General features: G+C 61.0%; 2 protein-coding genes across 2 annotated transcripts in view; both read right to left on the minus strand.

Moving 5' to 3' along the window:
• Window positions 1–76: 76 nt before the first annotated feature.
• Window positions 77–12,281, minus strand: LOC111526803 (mediator of RNA polymerase II transcription subunit 16). The gene is made up of 8 exons (XM_026457316.2): window positions 11,213–12,281; window positions 10,372–10,477; window positions 7,020–7,175; window positions 5,768–5,979; window positions 4,943–5,149; window positions 3,317–3,527; window positions 1,539–1,672; window positions 77–409 (listed from the first exon to the last, which is right to left on the minus strand). Exons 1-8 carry the CDS (start codon window positions 11,813–11,815, stop codon window positions 113–115), a joined length of 1,926 nt encoding a protein of 641 aa, XP_026313101.1. The 5' UTR covers window positions 11,816–12,281; the 3' UTR covers window positions 77–112.
• A 448-nt stretch (window positions 12,282–12,729) lies between these two features.
• The window catches only part of AZU1 (azurocidin 1), a 2,645-nt gene continuing 1,102 nt past the window's right edge, over window positions 12,730–14,272 (minus strand). Inside the window, exons 3-4 of the mRNA XM_026457290.1 lie at window positions 13,848–13,992; window positions 12,730–13,005 (exon numbers count right to left, since the gene is read on the minus strand). Of these exons, the coding sequence (XP_026313075.1) occupies window positions 12,730–13,005; window positions 13,848–13,992 (421 nt within the window). The remainder of the gene's footprint in view (window positions 13,006–13,847; window positions 13,993–14,272) is intronic.

A 14,272-nucleotide genomic window follows, 5' to 3' on the forward strand; every position in this document is an offset into this window, starting at 1 on the left:
ACACACAACCTGACAAGGAGAGACAGCAAATAGGTGCCTGGGAGTGGCTGCCATCCCAAAAGCACCCACACCGAGCAAGGACCTGTGCTGGGAACCGGGGAAATGGCAGAGATCAAGGCAGAGCCATTGCCACCTGCAGGGGCTTATGTTCTGGTGGGGGTCTCAGACACGGTGTGCTTTGGCAGGGAGAGGGGAGCAGAGGGCAGGGGGCCTCACAGCAGATCCAGAGCTTGGTGAGTAAGCGGAAGAGCAGGGACATGCTGTCCTGGGTGTCCGAGGTGGCCGTGTACACGGGCAGGCAGCTGGGCTTCAGCAGGCCCCAGATGCGGATGACCACCATCAGCTCCCGAAGCATGCCCAGCGAGGTGCCGTCCCGCAGAAAGCTGTGGCCCGGCCTCAGCAGGGAGCCCTGCCGGAAAGAGGCATCGGAGTGGCTGGGTGGCGGCGGGGGGCAGATGGTGATGGGATGAAGTCTCTCGGGTTCGGTGGAACCCCGACCTGGGGGCAATGGACAGGGTCTGGGACATTTGTGGTAGTCAGGACTGGGGTGCTCCTGGCACAGAGTGGGTGGATGCTGGGGACACTGCTCAGCGCCCTGCAGGGCCCAGGACAGCCCCATCTGGAGAGCTGTCCCATCGCTGAGCCTCCACAGGACTAAGAAGCGGCTCTGGCTGAGGCCAACGTCCCCACCTGCACGTGGAGGAGCAGCCGCCCCCTCTCACAGCTGAGTGCCCCTGGTGGCTGTACTGGGAGCCGAGAGGACCTGGCAGCCTCAAGTCCCACAAAGAGCAGAGAGGGACTTCAAACCGTCCCTGATGGGCGCGGGTGGAGAGACAGGGGCCCCAGGGCAAAATAAAGCTTGGGGAGAGGTCACAGCTGGGGCAGGACAGAGTGTGTGGGCGGAGGGAGGCTGGAGCCCTGGTCAGTGGCACACAGGCCGCATACTGGAAGGTGGGGGTGTGGATGGAGACTTGAAGATTTCAAAGCCGCCAACCCCCGCAACCGCCCCCCGCACAGGGAGCTGGGAAGGGTAAAGGGTGGGACTGAGAAGGGGCAGGGTCTGGGAGGCGGGGCTTCGAGAATGGGCAGAAAGAGTGTGGCCAAGAAAGGGTTTTTTGCAGGAGCTTCATGGAGGTGAGGGCTCCGAGGTGCGGCAGCGGCGGGCTAGAAAGTGGAGCTTTGAGAATAGACAGTGTCAGGAGGTGGGGCTCCAAGTACGGGCGGGGCTTAAGGGGTTTTGGGGGGCAGGGCCTGGGAGGCGGAGCCCAGGGACGGGCAGGGCCAAGGAGGCAGGGCCCTGATGAGCGGTGGGGCCAAAGAGGCAGAGCCCAGGTGAGGGGCGGGGCCAGGGAGGCAGGGCCCAGGTGAGGGGCGGGGTGAGGGGAGAGGCCAGGAGGCAGGGCCCTGATGAGGGGCGGGGCCAGGGAGGCAGGGCCCAGATGAGGGGCGGGGCCAGGAGGCAGGGCCCTGATGAGGGGCGGGGCCTCGGCGAGCGCGGCCTCGGGGCGAGCGCGGCCTCAGGGGCGAGCGCAGCGCACCTGGTTGGGTAGGCTGGCCAGCAGGTAGAGCACGAAGTCGCCCACCCACTGCAGGAGCTGCTGCAGCGCCTGCAGCGTGTTCATATCCAGGACAAACTCCTCCGTCTTGAGGTTGATCATGACCTTGTCAATGTCTGCAAGGAGACATGGGTCGGGTCAGCTCGGGCTTCTTGTACACAGAGGGTGACCTAACTGTACCCCTCAGTCCTTTGACCTGCACCGAGTGCCCACCCAGTTCCAGGATACAAGGGGACCCAGAGCGGGAATGAGAAGGGGGCGATGGCATTGCCAGGGAGGAACCGGGAGCCCACTGCCTGCCCACCTGGGGGCCGCTTCTCTTGGCCTGCAGGCCTTGGCGCAGGCAGGTCCCTATGCCAGGGCCACCACTGCTCAGGCCCGGCCCGCTGGTGCACATCTGCCCCCTGCTCTGAGGTGAACTCTGTGAACACAGGTGTGTGTCCACACTGCAGCTGCAGCCACACAGGTGCGGCACCTGGCGCCGGTTACACACCCAACAGATGCCTGTTGGATGGTGACTAGGGTGGTCCCACAGAAATAATGACTGTGCACACAGCTCCCAGCTACCAGGAGCGCCACGGGCCCACAGTGAGCTGGGTACTCCAGACATAAACAATAACCCTAATTTTTTAATTTTTTGAGACTGAGTCTCACACTGTCGCCCAGGCTGGAGTACAATGGCGTGATCTCAGCTCACTGCAAGCTCTGCCTCCCGGGTTCAAGCAATTCTCCTGCCTCAGCCTCCTGAGTAGCTGGGACTACAGGCACCTGCCAACATGCCCGGCTGATTTTTGTATTTTTACTAGAGATGGGGTTTCACTGTGTTAGCCAGGATGGTCTCGATCTCCTGACCTCACGATCCGCCCACCTCAGCCTCCCAAAGTGCTGGGATTACAGTCGTGAGCCACTGCGCCCTGCAACCCTAATTTTTAAAAGAAACAGCCTGCCAAGCACAGCGGCTCACGCCTATAATCCCAGCGCTTCAGGAGGCCGAGGCGAGTGGGACACCATGTCCTGGGTGAGCTGCTTAGCCTCTCTGCCTCAGTCCCCTTATAGCAAAATGGAAGAAGGAGCAGACCTGCCACACAGGACCCGGGTGCCGGGTCTCGGCCTGGGAGTAGCATCTCAGCCCCCAGGGGTAGAGAGGTGGAAGGATCGCTTGAGTTCAGGAGGTCAAGACCAGTTTGGGCATCACAGTGAGACCTTGTCTCTACGAAAAATTAAAAACTGCGTGTGTGGCGCACGCTTGTAATCTCAGCTACTCCAGAGGCTGAGGCGAGAAGATTGCTTGAGTCTGGAAGGCTGAGGCTGCACTGAGCTATAACTGTGCCACCGTGCTGCAACCTGGATGACACAGTGAGACCCTGTCTCTAAAGGGCTGGGCGTGGTGTAATCCCAGCCTTTAGGCTGTATCACAAGACTTTAGTAGGAGGCTGAGGCAGGCGGGTCATTTGAGGTCAGAAGTTCGAGACCAGCCTGGCCAACATGGTGAAACCCCATCTCTACCAAAAATACAAAAATCAGCCGGGCGTGGTGGTGCAGGCCTGTAATCCCAGTTACTTGGGAGGCTGAGAGAGGAGAATCACTTGAACCTGGGAGGCGGCGGCTGAGGCTGAGGCTGCAATGAGCTGAGATTGTGCCACTGCACTCCAGCCTGGGTGACAGAGTAAGACCCTATCTCAAAAGAGTAAAAACAATAAATAATAAAAATAAAATAGATGAAAGGAGCCTCGAGGCCCTGGGCGCGGGACAGGACCCACCGACGTCAGTGATCTTAGCGCAGATCTCGGTCAGCCGGTCGCCGGGGCTCTTGTCGGGTGTGTTGAGGAAGTGGGGGCGCAGCAGCGACTTCAGAGTGGAGCTGATGGCGATGAGGAAGAGCTTGGTGTGGTAGTCGCACACGCGGGTCACCGTGCAGGGCGACAGCTTGCAGAGCGAGGCCTTCATGGCCAGGATCCGGGTGGAGAGAACCTGGAGGCAGGAAGCCGGGTCACCCCAAAGGGCCGGGGCAGAGGCGCCCGCCAAGGCTCCAGGGTGGAGAAGAGCAGTCCGACGCTAAGCCCAGGTGTTCAGTGAGCAGGGCAAGGTGCTTCACCTCTGCGCCTCAGAAACCTCGTAGCAAAATGGGCGCAGAGGACCGGCCACACAGGACCAGGTGCCTGGTCTCAGCTGGGAGCGGCTCTGCCCCGGCAGGGGGGTCCTGGTGATGTCTGCAGACATTTCTAGTTGTCACCACTGGGGGTGCCCCTGACAAGTGGAGGCCGGGGAGGCTGCTCAACAGGACGCCCCCACCCCAGAGGCTGCTCCAGCCCCCGATGTCCTTGGTGCCGGCAGGGAGACCCTGGTCTAGCGGGAAAGAATTAATGAGCTGAAGCATTTTGGGAGGCTGAGGTTGGAAGATTCCTGGAGGCTGGGAGTTGCAGAGCCTGTGTAACATAGGAGACCGCATCTCTACAAAAAATAGAAAGAACTAAAAAACAAAAATGAAATGCTTGGCACGCAGTGAGGGCCCAAGGAGGGAGAGAGTGGGGCCTCGCCATCACAAGCGCCGTCACTGGCTACGGATCCCAGCCGTGCCGGGGTTTAGCGTCGCAGCCCCTGCCTGGGTCTCCCACGTCTCTCGGCAGACTGTGCTGCGAGTGGGATTTTTTCCCGTTTTATCTTCGTATTGGTTCTTGGCGGCATAGAGGAACATGACTGAGGTTTAGAGGGCTGGTCCCATGTGCAGCTGCCGGACCACCTCGTTACAGCTGAGGTCTTTCGCAGACACTCTGAGATTGCAGGTGCGTGACCACATCACTGCAAGAGACCCTTCTGACCTGCGGGCCTCTGTGTCCCCTCCTCTCCTTCCAATGGGCGGGTTTCTGTGTGTTCATCTTCTGACTGTGCTAGTTGAGGCCTCACACCACAGGCCTGCCTGGTGTGCACCCTGGAACCCTCTCTCATTCTGAGAGGACGACTTAGAAAGACACCCCCAGACTGGGAACACTGGAGAAGGGAGCCATCCAGGGGGTATCAGGCCTTACCTGTGGGGCTTAACGTGTTACAGAGAAAACATCCCAGGTAAGGAGGGGAACAAAGTGCTCCTCTGAGGTGCAGCTTTACCAGACGGGCCTCTGGGTGCACACCCCACGCATAGCCTCACCTCACAGGCTACCTGCCCCTCCTGCCCTTCACCTGCCACAGAGCCCCGATCTGCCACAGGGACCCAACACAGCTGTCACAACCCCGTCTGCCAAGGGGACCCCCACGTCTGCCGCGGAGACCTCCACAACTGCTGCAGGGACCCCCCCCCCGCTGCTGGCCCCTCACTGACCACGGGGCCCCTGCCTGCTGCAGGGCCGCCCCCCACCTGCCACGGGGCCCCACCTGCCACATGACCCCACCTGCTGCAGGGCAGCGGTCTGGCGCGTGTACTCCTCGTGCAGCTTCTCCACCAGGCTCTGCACCATGCTGGGCTGCACGTGCAGCAGGATGTCCCACCAGTCATAGCCGGTCACCATGCAGTACTCCAGCAGGAAAAGCAGGTGCCGCAGTGCCAGTCCCACTTCCAGCGGGTGGCCCATGGAGGGCGAGAGGCGGAGCACGCTCAGCTGCCAGAGACAGAGCCCAGGGAGAGCCAGGTGAGACGTGGGGCTGCGACCTCAGCCGGGAGGGGCATGGGGCCCCGGGGTTGAGGTGCGTGTTGTGGGGGGCGGGGAAGGGACCTCCAGCTCCTCTCCAGGTGGCTCTGGGCCCACCCTGGAAGCAATGAGGGAAGCGTGGCTCTTTATTAGCCTACTCCGGAGGCTCCAGACCGACCCACGGGCCAGTCATGCCTGTGGGCATGTGGGCGTGCCAGCCCGTGTGTGTGCTCACGTCTGTACTGCCTGCACCTTTCTGTCAGGGTCATGGGCAACGCCTCTGGGAACAGGGAAGGAAAATCCCCGAGCCCCGACTGCGCTGGATGCGGAGCCAGGCTTCCACTCGTCTCCTTTAACTGAGGAGTCCACCTCATGAAAGGCGATCCTCTCAGCGGCTCCTAGCTATGAACCTCCTAATATGCACTGTGAGCCACCCCAGTGACCTCGCTCAACGAGATGAATCCATGGCACAGACGAGGCAACACAGGCAGGGGCTGGAGAGAGGCTTGCACCTGCGGTCCCTTCCCCAGGGGGGCACCTCCCTCTGGCACCCCACCAGCCCCAGCTCCACGCACACAAGCAGCTCACCTTCCCCTGGTTGTCGATGCCCACCAGGGCCAGTGAGGTCCAGGAGAGCTGCATGGCCTTAAAGTGGACGGCGGGGCCCGCGGTGCGGGGGCGCTTGATGGCCGGCTCATCCACGGGCCTCGGGGCTGCGGAGCTGTAGAAGACGGCCATGGTCTGCAGTGAGAGCCGATGCACGATGTGGACGCTGCCGTCGTGGAAGGCCAAGGCCAGCCCTGCGGGGCACAGGCACTGCTTAGGCATGGGCAGGGCCCGGGACACGCCCACCTGGGGAGGGCCGCCTGCTGTGCAGGGTGTGGAGAGCCAAGGCTGCCCATTTAGGGGGTGAGCCCTCCCCGGCATCCAGTACCCATGCCCCCAGCTGCTCTTTCTTCAGTTACAAAGCCCCTGAGCACCAGGGGAGCAGGAGCCAGCAGCCTTGGCCGCACTGCTCCCAGCCCCTCACAGCTGGGGCCAGGTCCTGGCTGATGTACCACTCAAGGAGCACAGGGGAGGAGGGCGCTACAAGTGGGGGACCAAGGAGTGGGGGACCAAGGGGTGGGGCTCCTGGCATCCCAAAGAGAGGCATCTTAGGGTGGTGGTGGGCTGGAGCTGTCAGTCACACTGGGGTCTGCCTCTGCACGAAGGCCAGGGGGAGGTGGGGTCCAGAACCCAAAGCTCATGGAAAAGAAGATATGAAAGGAGTCGCTGCAGTAGAGAGGCTGGAAAATGGAGCATAAACCAAGGGCTTTGGAACACGGAACCACATCCCCTGACCCTCTCTGCAGGCTCCGAGGAACAGTCCTACACCCTGAGCGGGTTTTGATAAACGCTCTTTCCAGGGAACCAGGGTAGAATGGGAGCTGGGAGAAGGGAGGGGCCTGAGCTAGGGCGGACTTGCCCCCTCTTTACAGCTGAGCAAACAGGGTCAGCACTGAAGAGTGAACAGACTCAGGGGCATGGACGCCACGGTTTGAGCTCAGGACCCACATTACAGCTGCTGCAGCGCGGAGAGGAAAGGAGCCGCCTACCCGGAAAGGAGTTCCGCCCCCAAGTTCCCCATGCTCCCTTGTTGATCTGCAATGACTCTTTACAAATTAAAAAGCACTGCATCTGTCTGCAAGCCTCACAGATCCCGAAAGATGACGTCTGCCTCCTAATCGGGAACCCATCAGAGCCCAGGAGGCCGAGCTCCCACGGCCCCGTGGCCTGCGCTCAGGGCCCACCTCCCCCGGTGTGAGCTGAGGCCGAGTGGCTGCCGCTGACTCCACCGTACCGAGGCCCGGGTAGAACTGTGTGTCGCTGGCCACCTTGAGGTCGGTGTTGGTGAGCGAGATGGGCAGCTTGGGTAGCGCCACGGCCGACACACGGTCCAGATCGTTGGTGGCCGACAGGATCCGCCATTTGAGAATCGTGGGCTGTTTGTCGCCAACTGAAAAATCAGGGGCAGGAAAACAGGAAGGCAATGGAGTGAACACAGGCTGAGAAGCAGCCGCAGGAGCCCAGCAGGGCCGGGCATGCAACTGCCCAGTGCCCCTCCCCGGTCTCAGGCAGCCCCGCTCCCACGCCCGGAAGACGAGGCCTGGCCAATCCGAGCGCTCCGTGCCTCGGCCACTGATTGGTTCCGGAACGGGCACGTGACCCACGGCGGGCCAACGGGATGCGGCCCTGGGATTTCGTGGAAACCTGTGGGGTGGCGCCGTCTCACCCCCTTGATGGAGCGGACAGTGGGGAGATGGCGCCACCCCAGACCTGCGGCCATGCAAACCCTAACACTCGGCCTCAGTCAGCTGAGCTGGGACTTCCATCCCTCCTCAACTACAATTCCAGGCTCCCCACACAATAAAGCCACGCGGGACGGTCGCACCCACAGATCTGCTGGCTGGCAGCCTCTGCGTGAAGACGCAGCTCCTCCCAGCAGGGCAGAGGCTTCTGGGGATCTCGGGCCGAGTGGTAGCAAATGTGACACGGCCGGGCACCTAGGCTCACGCCTGCCGTCCCAGCACTTTGGGAAGCCAAGGCCAGAGGATGGCTTGAGCCCAGGAGTTCAAGACCAGCCTGGGCAACACAGCAAGACCCCATCTCTACAAAAAGTACAACAAACATTAGCTGGGTGTGGTGGTGCATGCCTGCGCATGCCTGTAGTCCCAGCAACTTAGGAGGCTGAGGTAGGAGAATTGCTCGAGCCCAGGAGGATGAGGCTGCAGTGAGCGGAGATCAAGCCACTGCATTCCAGCCTGGGCAACATACAAAAAAAAACGGAACATACAACAACAACAACAAAAAACGGAAGCCCAGAGAGCATGTGCAGGGGGTCCTGCTCTTGCTGCATGTGGGACACTGAGGGCAGCCAGAGCCGGCCTGCTGAAGCATGTGGGGCCAATGGACAGGCCACGCCACCTTGGCTGCTGACCGCAGACACACAGGAACCAGGACAGAGCAGCTGAGGCAGCCCAGCCACAGAACCAGTGTGGGGCTGCTGGTCTGAGCTGCTCGGTTTGGGGCTGGCTTGTTACTTGGCTGAAGCTGACGACCACACAGCTGCTCTGTGCCACCCGCGTCATGAGGTCTCTGCTCTGGACGGGGTATCACGGTCACAGAGCCTTGAGCTCCTGCAAACCTGTACAGGGGTCCTGTGAGCAGCATTCCCTGGGGGGAACTGAGGCCCAGAGAGTGGCTGAGATGTCCAGAGGGCACACAGTGGTCAGGGGTGGCTGGCCCTCGTGGAATTGAGCCTCTCACGGGAAAAACAGGAAACTCAGTGCCACAGCACTGAGTGAAGCAGCTGCCACGATGAGCACACGCCCAGCTGGTGCCCAGGGCGCCCTCACAGCCCGATTTACGTCCCCTCCTCCGTCCAACTGACAGCTGCGGTCAGCATTTCTAAATGACAGGGGACTTGAAGCAGGGAGAGGCTAAGCTGCTAAGTGGGGACGTGGGGCAGTGGGTGAAGAGCTGGGCACCACGGGGACCGAAGCCTGGCATGGTGGGCATGGTGGGCATGTGGGGGGACAGATGGGTGCGTCAGGGACTGTGTCCCAGTGGCCCCCATCTGCCGGGGACGTGAGATCCAAGAAAGGCTGTGGCGTGCATGTGAGACGTGGCTCTTAGGGACGAGTAGGAGCTGGGCCAGCAGCTGAGGATGGCTGCAGGAGATGAGGAGGAGCGTTGGAGCCCGGGACTGCCCGGTGGTCTGGCTGTGGGCAGACAATGGACACAGATGTGCCCAGCGGGGGTACCGGACAGTGAAGCTGAGGGTCCTTGCAGCCCTGCTTGCCACACGGGGTGGCGCCAGGTGCTGCCATAGGAACCAGTGAAGCTCAAACTGCATGGTGACTCACCACAAGGCCCGGGGGAAGGAACGGCAGTGGCCCTCTTCAGCTGCCTGGTGACGCACTACGAGGCCCGGGGGAAGGAATGGGCAGCCGCCCTCTTCACCTTTACTGCCCCTGCGGCCACAACGGGCAGTTGACGTAACCACCTACAGGCCCCGGGAGCCATCGGGGCCTCGTGACACGGGCTCATTAGTGGCTTCTGAGGAGCACCTGCCCACACGTCCGGCCACTCCAGGGTCCATTAGCGCTAATCGGCAAATGCCTAGGCTCGTCTGCCAGGGAAACACCTCCCTTCTCCAGGGCGGAAGCCAGCCCGAAAACCGGGCCGCAGCCTCCGAGGCTCTGAAGCCAGCCCGAAAACCGGGCCGCAGCCTCCGAGGCTCTGAAGCCAGCCCGAAAACCGGGCCGCAGCCTCCGAGGCTCTGAAAACCAAGTGGCTGTTCTGGCCACCAGTCATGGCAGGCGGGCGTCCCTGCTTCGCTCCAGCCCCAGATTTTGTGCTGGAGGTGGGGGTGACAGGCTTGGCTCCGTGGGTGCAGGGGGCCCATCAGGCAGATAGAGATGGGAATGGCCCATCAGGCAGATAGAGACAGGCTTGGCTCCGTGGGTGCAGGGGGCCCATCAGGCAGATAGAGATAATGTTTGTTGTACTTTTTGTAGAGATGGGGTCTTGCTGTGTTGCCCAGGCTGGTCTTGAACTCCTGGGCTCAAGCCATCCTCTGGCCTTGGCTTCCCAAAGCAGATAGAGATGGGGGCCCATCAGGCAGAAGAGGCTGCTGGGGAGGTGGGTGGGGGCAGGGGTGGGGTGGGGGGCGTGTTCTCAGCAGCCTCAGCTGACCCTCTGAGCCGTGGCTTCCTCTCCCTGAACCAGCTTCTGGAGGATTCCATGCACCGCCCCCGCCCGGTCTGGCCTGTGCCCTGCTGCCTGACGGCCCCACCCACAGACCCACACTCCACAGCCGCCCGCACGCCTGCAGCCCCTCACAGTATCCCTGCTGGGTGAGCTCGGGGGAGCAGCGGTGCCTCTGAGCTCCGGCTCCGCATAGGATGGTGGCAGCCGCTGCGGCGGGAGTGGAAGGATGGAAGAGTCTACACGCCTAACACACTCAGAATGCCGGCAGGCACGGGGGTCATGCCCCAGATCCTAGCACTACTGGAGGTCGAGGCAAGAGGATCACTTAGGGTTGGGGTTCAGGACCACCCTGGGTGACAGAGCGAGACCCGCCTTCAAATTAAAACCAGCTGCCCCCAAGGGCAGGCCCAGGGCCTCCCGCAGCCGGCTGGGAGACTCACCCACGGGGGAGATCTGCTGGAAGATGTTGTTCACGGGAAGCCCCTCCTTGCGCAGGGACCAGCATTCCACGATGCTGCTGGTCTGGCTGGACGCGCACAAAAGCACCTACGGGGGAGGTGGGGGTGAGGGCAGACCCGGCACTGCTGTGCTGGCCACGCGACCAGAGCCTGAGCCATGGGACCCTGGGGCCGCGCCTGCCCCTCGGGGCCCTCCTGGATTCCAGCCCAGGCCTGCCTGTCCCCAGAGCCCAACATCCACTCACAGGAACGCAAACGTCCCCGGATGGTGCCCTCCCACAGGGAGAGCAAAGGGACAGAGGGAACCGAGTCAGGGGCTTCTAGGAGTTTGGGGCGTTACTGATTCCGAATTACAACGGAAATCCAGGCGACCTGGTGTGGTCGGCTGAACAGTGGTCCCCGGGACATCCCATCCTCAGCTCTAGGACCTGTGGCTGGGCCGCGTCGCACACAGAAGGGACCTGTGGGTGGGATTCGGTTCAGGACACTGAGATGGGAGAGCATGTTGCGGGGGGTCCAGGGGCCCCAGTGTCTTTGCAGAGTCCTCACGAGAGGATGTGGGAGGGCGAGATTCAGACAGAGACAGGAAGAGGCTGCGCTGTGGCCGTGAAGTGGGAGGAAGGGGCCCCGGGCCGAGGGATTGGGCGCCTCCAGATGCTGGGAAAGGTAGGAAATGGGTCTCCTCTGGAGCCCCCAGAAGGGACCGGCCCTGCCCACACCTTGGTTTAGCCCACGGCCCGTGTGGGTCTCCACCTCCAGGACCCTGAGAAGCAGCGCTCCATTCCAAGCCTGCCAGCCCGCGTGACGGCCCACGTCCGCTCACCTGCTCCGACATGTCCCGGGCCAGGAACTTGAGGTGGGTGATGGCGGGGAACTTGTCCTTGCGGTTCAGGTCGGTGGTGCAACGCATGAACAGGGAGGGCAGGATCTCCGTGTCGATGCGGCACTTCTCGCTCACCACGCTCACGCACACCTTGTAGAACTGCACGGGTGACGCGCTGCTGCCGTCCGCTGTGGCCACCACGATGTTGCCGCCGCCCGTGAAGGCGATGTCGGCCAGGGCCACACGGCCGCGCAGCCGGCACAGGCTCTCGGTGGACGTCAGCACCTGCCCGCTGGGCTTCAGCAGGGACACGGTGACCAGGCCGCTGACCGTCACCGCGATCCAGCCCTCCATGGGCTTGCCGCCAAACAGCGTGAGTGACGGCGAGAACTTCACTCGGGAGAACTTCTCCCCGAAGCTGGAGGCGCCTGACTGTGGAGAAGGGAGGGAGGAGGGGCCGCTCAGGCTCATGGGGGCTGCCCCCTGTGACCCCGAGGAACACTCACACAGAAGAACCACGCAGAAGCCAGGGGAGTGTGCACCTGGGTTCAGATCCTGACTCGGCCACCTGAGCCGTGTGGGATTGACCCTCCGTCTCCCCATCTGAACGGTGGAAGGAATGGCACCTGTGCTTTGGACGACAGTGGGGAGGATTAAATGGGTGAACCACAGGTGCAACAGGAGTCACCTCTTCTTTCTGTAAAGGGACCGAAACCGGCATGCTCGGTTCTGGGAGCCAGGTGGTCCCTGTTGCAATGACTTGGCGCTGGCTCTGCCATGCAGCACACAAGCAGCCGGGCAGCTGGTGCCAATGTGCCCCACTCACAAACCTAGGTGGGGTCTGTGTGGCTCTGGGATGCACCGTGCAGACCTGAGTTGCAGCACTCAGGAAGTGCTGTGTAAGCACCAGCGGCTGCTGTGGGCACTATTTGGTTTCAAATCAAATTTGTCAAGTCATTATTTACATACAAAAACATCCACCCTTCTTTCAACACGCGTCTTTTAAGAGATGGGGTCTCATCCTGGCTAACACGGTGAAACCCCGTCTCTACTAAAAAATACAAAAAACTAGCCGGGCGAGGTGGCGGGCGCCTGTAGTCCCAGCTACTCGGGAGGCTGAGGCAGGAGAATGGCGTAAACCCGGGAGGCGGAGCTTGCAGTGAGCTGAGATCCGGCCACTGCACTCCAGCCTGGGCGACAGAGCGAGACTCCGTCTCAAAAAAAAAAAAAAACAATAAAAACAAAATTAGCCAGGTGTGGTGGCGGGCGCCTGTAATCCCCTCAGCAGGCTGAGGCAGGAGAATCGCTTGAACCCGGGAGGCGGAGGTTGCAGTGAGCCGAGATCACCCTGCTGCACTCCAGTCTGGGTGACAGAGTGAGGAGACTCCATCTCAAAAAAAAAAAAAAAAAAAAAAAAGAGATACTTTTCCTCATACTGTTAAAATGCTCCATCCTGAGGCCCCCCATCCTGTGCCGTCCTCAGCCTGAACTTGCTTTCTCCCGCCACAGAGAGCTCATTACCTCTCAAGACCCCTCTTCCCGCTGCGGGGAGCACTTACATTGCAGATGCCACCCCGGCGGGCGAGCACACCGGTGCACACGTTATTGGGACGACACTGGTCCTTGGGGGTCACGGTCACGTTGACGAACCTGGGAAAACGAGAGAGACGCCCCCCACTACGCCGGGTCCCCCAGCCGGCCACCTGGCATCTGGTGCCGGCTTCCACCATGGCGTTCTGCAGGGGCAGTGCCAGTGTGTCCACGCTGCTGGTGAGGTTGGCCTCGCGGTCCAGCTGGGGAAGGAAACGGAGTCAGGGAACGGTGGACCTGGGAACTGGAGCCTCATGGGCCCCCTGGCAGCAGGCGTGTCAGGGACATGAATTGTCATCTGTAAGTGGTTTGCATTTAATTCCCGGCAGGGGCCGGGCGTGGTGACTCGTGCCTGTATTTAGCCCGTTGGGAGACCAAGGTGGGAGGATCCCTTGAGGCCAGGAGCTTGAGACTAGCCTGGCCAACAAGGTGAAACCCCCTCTCTACTTTTTTAATTTTTTTATATTATTTTTGAGATTATTTTATCATTTTCTCAAAGAAAAAACCAAAAATGAAAAACATTCACTTGGTTCTGTCACAACAAAAGCGACTGAAAACGGAGTCGGTTTCCACCAACAGGAGGCTCCGTACGTGCCCTGTGGTACATCTGTGTGTTTTGCTGTTTTTCTTTTTTTTCCTTTTTTTTTTTTTTGTAAGTTTTTTTTTTTGAGACAAGGCCTGGCTCTGTCGCCCAGGCGGGAGTGCAATGGCGCAGTCTCAGCTCACTGCAGCCTCAACCTCCCAAGTTCCAGTAATTCTCCTGCGTCAGCCTCCTGAGTAGCTGGGACTACAGGCGCCCGCCACCACGCCCGGCTGATTTTTGTATTTTTAGTAGAGACGGGGTTTCACCATGTTGGCCCGGCTGGTCTCGAACTCCTGACCTCATGATCCACCTGCCTCAGCCTCCCAAAATGCTGGGATTACAGGCGTGAGCCACCGCGCCCGTATTTTTTCATAGAGACTGAGTTTGAACATGTTTCCCTGGCTAATATCGGCCTCCTGAGGTGCTGGGGCCACAGGCGTGAGCCCCACACCATCCTCTCACCTGAAGCAGCACCAGGTCGTTCAGGTTCTGCTGGGGGTCGTAGCCGTTCTCGCTCATGCTGCTGATGGAAAATACCTGGCGGGACCACCTCTCCCGCCGCCTCAGGTCATAGGCACCCAGCACCACAGTGACGGTCCCCGGGTTCCTGAGAGCAGTTGGAGGAAAGGGAAGAGGGAGGACACCAGGCTGGGGCCTGGGCACTGGGCAAGCTGACTTGCAAATTAGGGGGGATCCAGCCTGCAGACTGAATTCCTTCACCCTGAAAACTCCCCTCCTTTTACAGAAGCGGAGCCGAGACCCTCCAGGGTCCCCTCCCCATCCTGAGCCTCTTCCCTTCTCTGAGCCTCCTCCATCTGACCCCCTTCCTTTCTCTGTGCCTCCTCCATCTGACCCCCTTCCCTTCTCTGGGCTTCCTCCATCTGACC

This window comes from Piliocolobus tephrosceles, chromosome 21, assembly GCF_002776525.5.
Source record: "Piliocolobus tephrosceles isolate RC106 chromosome 21, ASM277652v3, whole genome shotgun sequence".
NCBI classification, from domain to species: Eukaryota; Metazoa; Chordata; class Mammalia; order Primates; family Cercopithecidae; genus Piliocolobus; species Piliocolobus tephrosceles.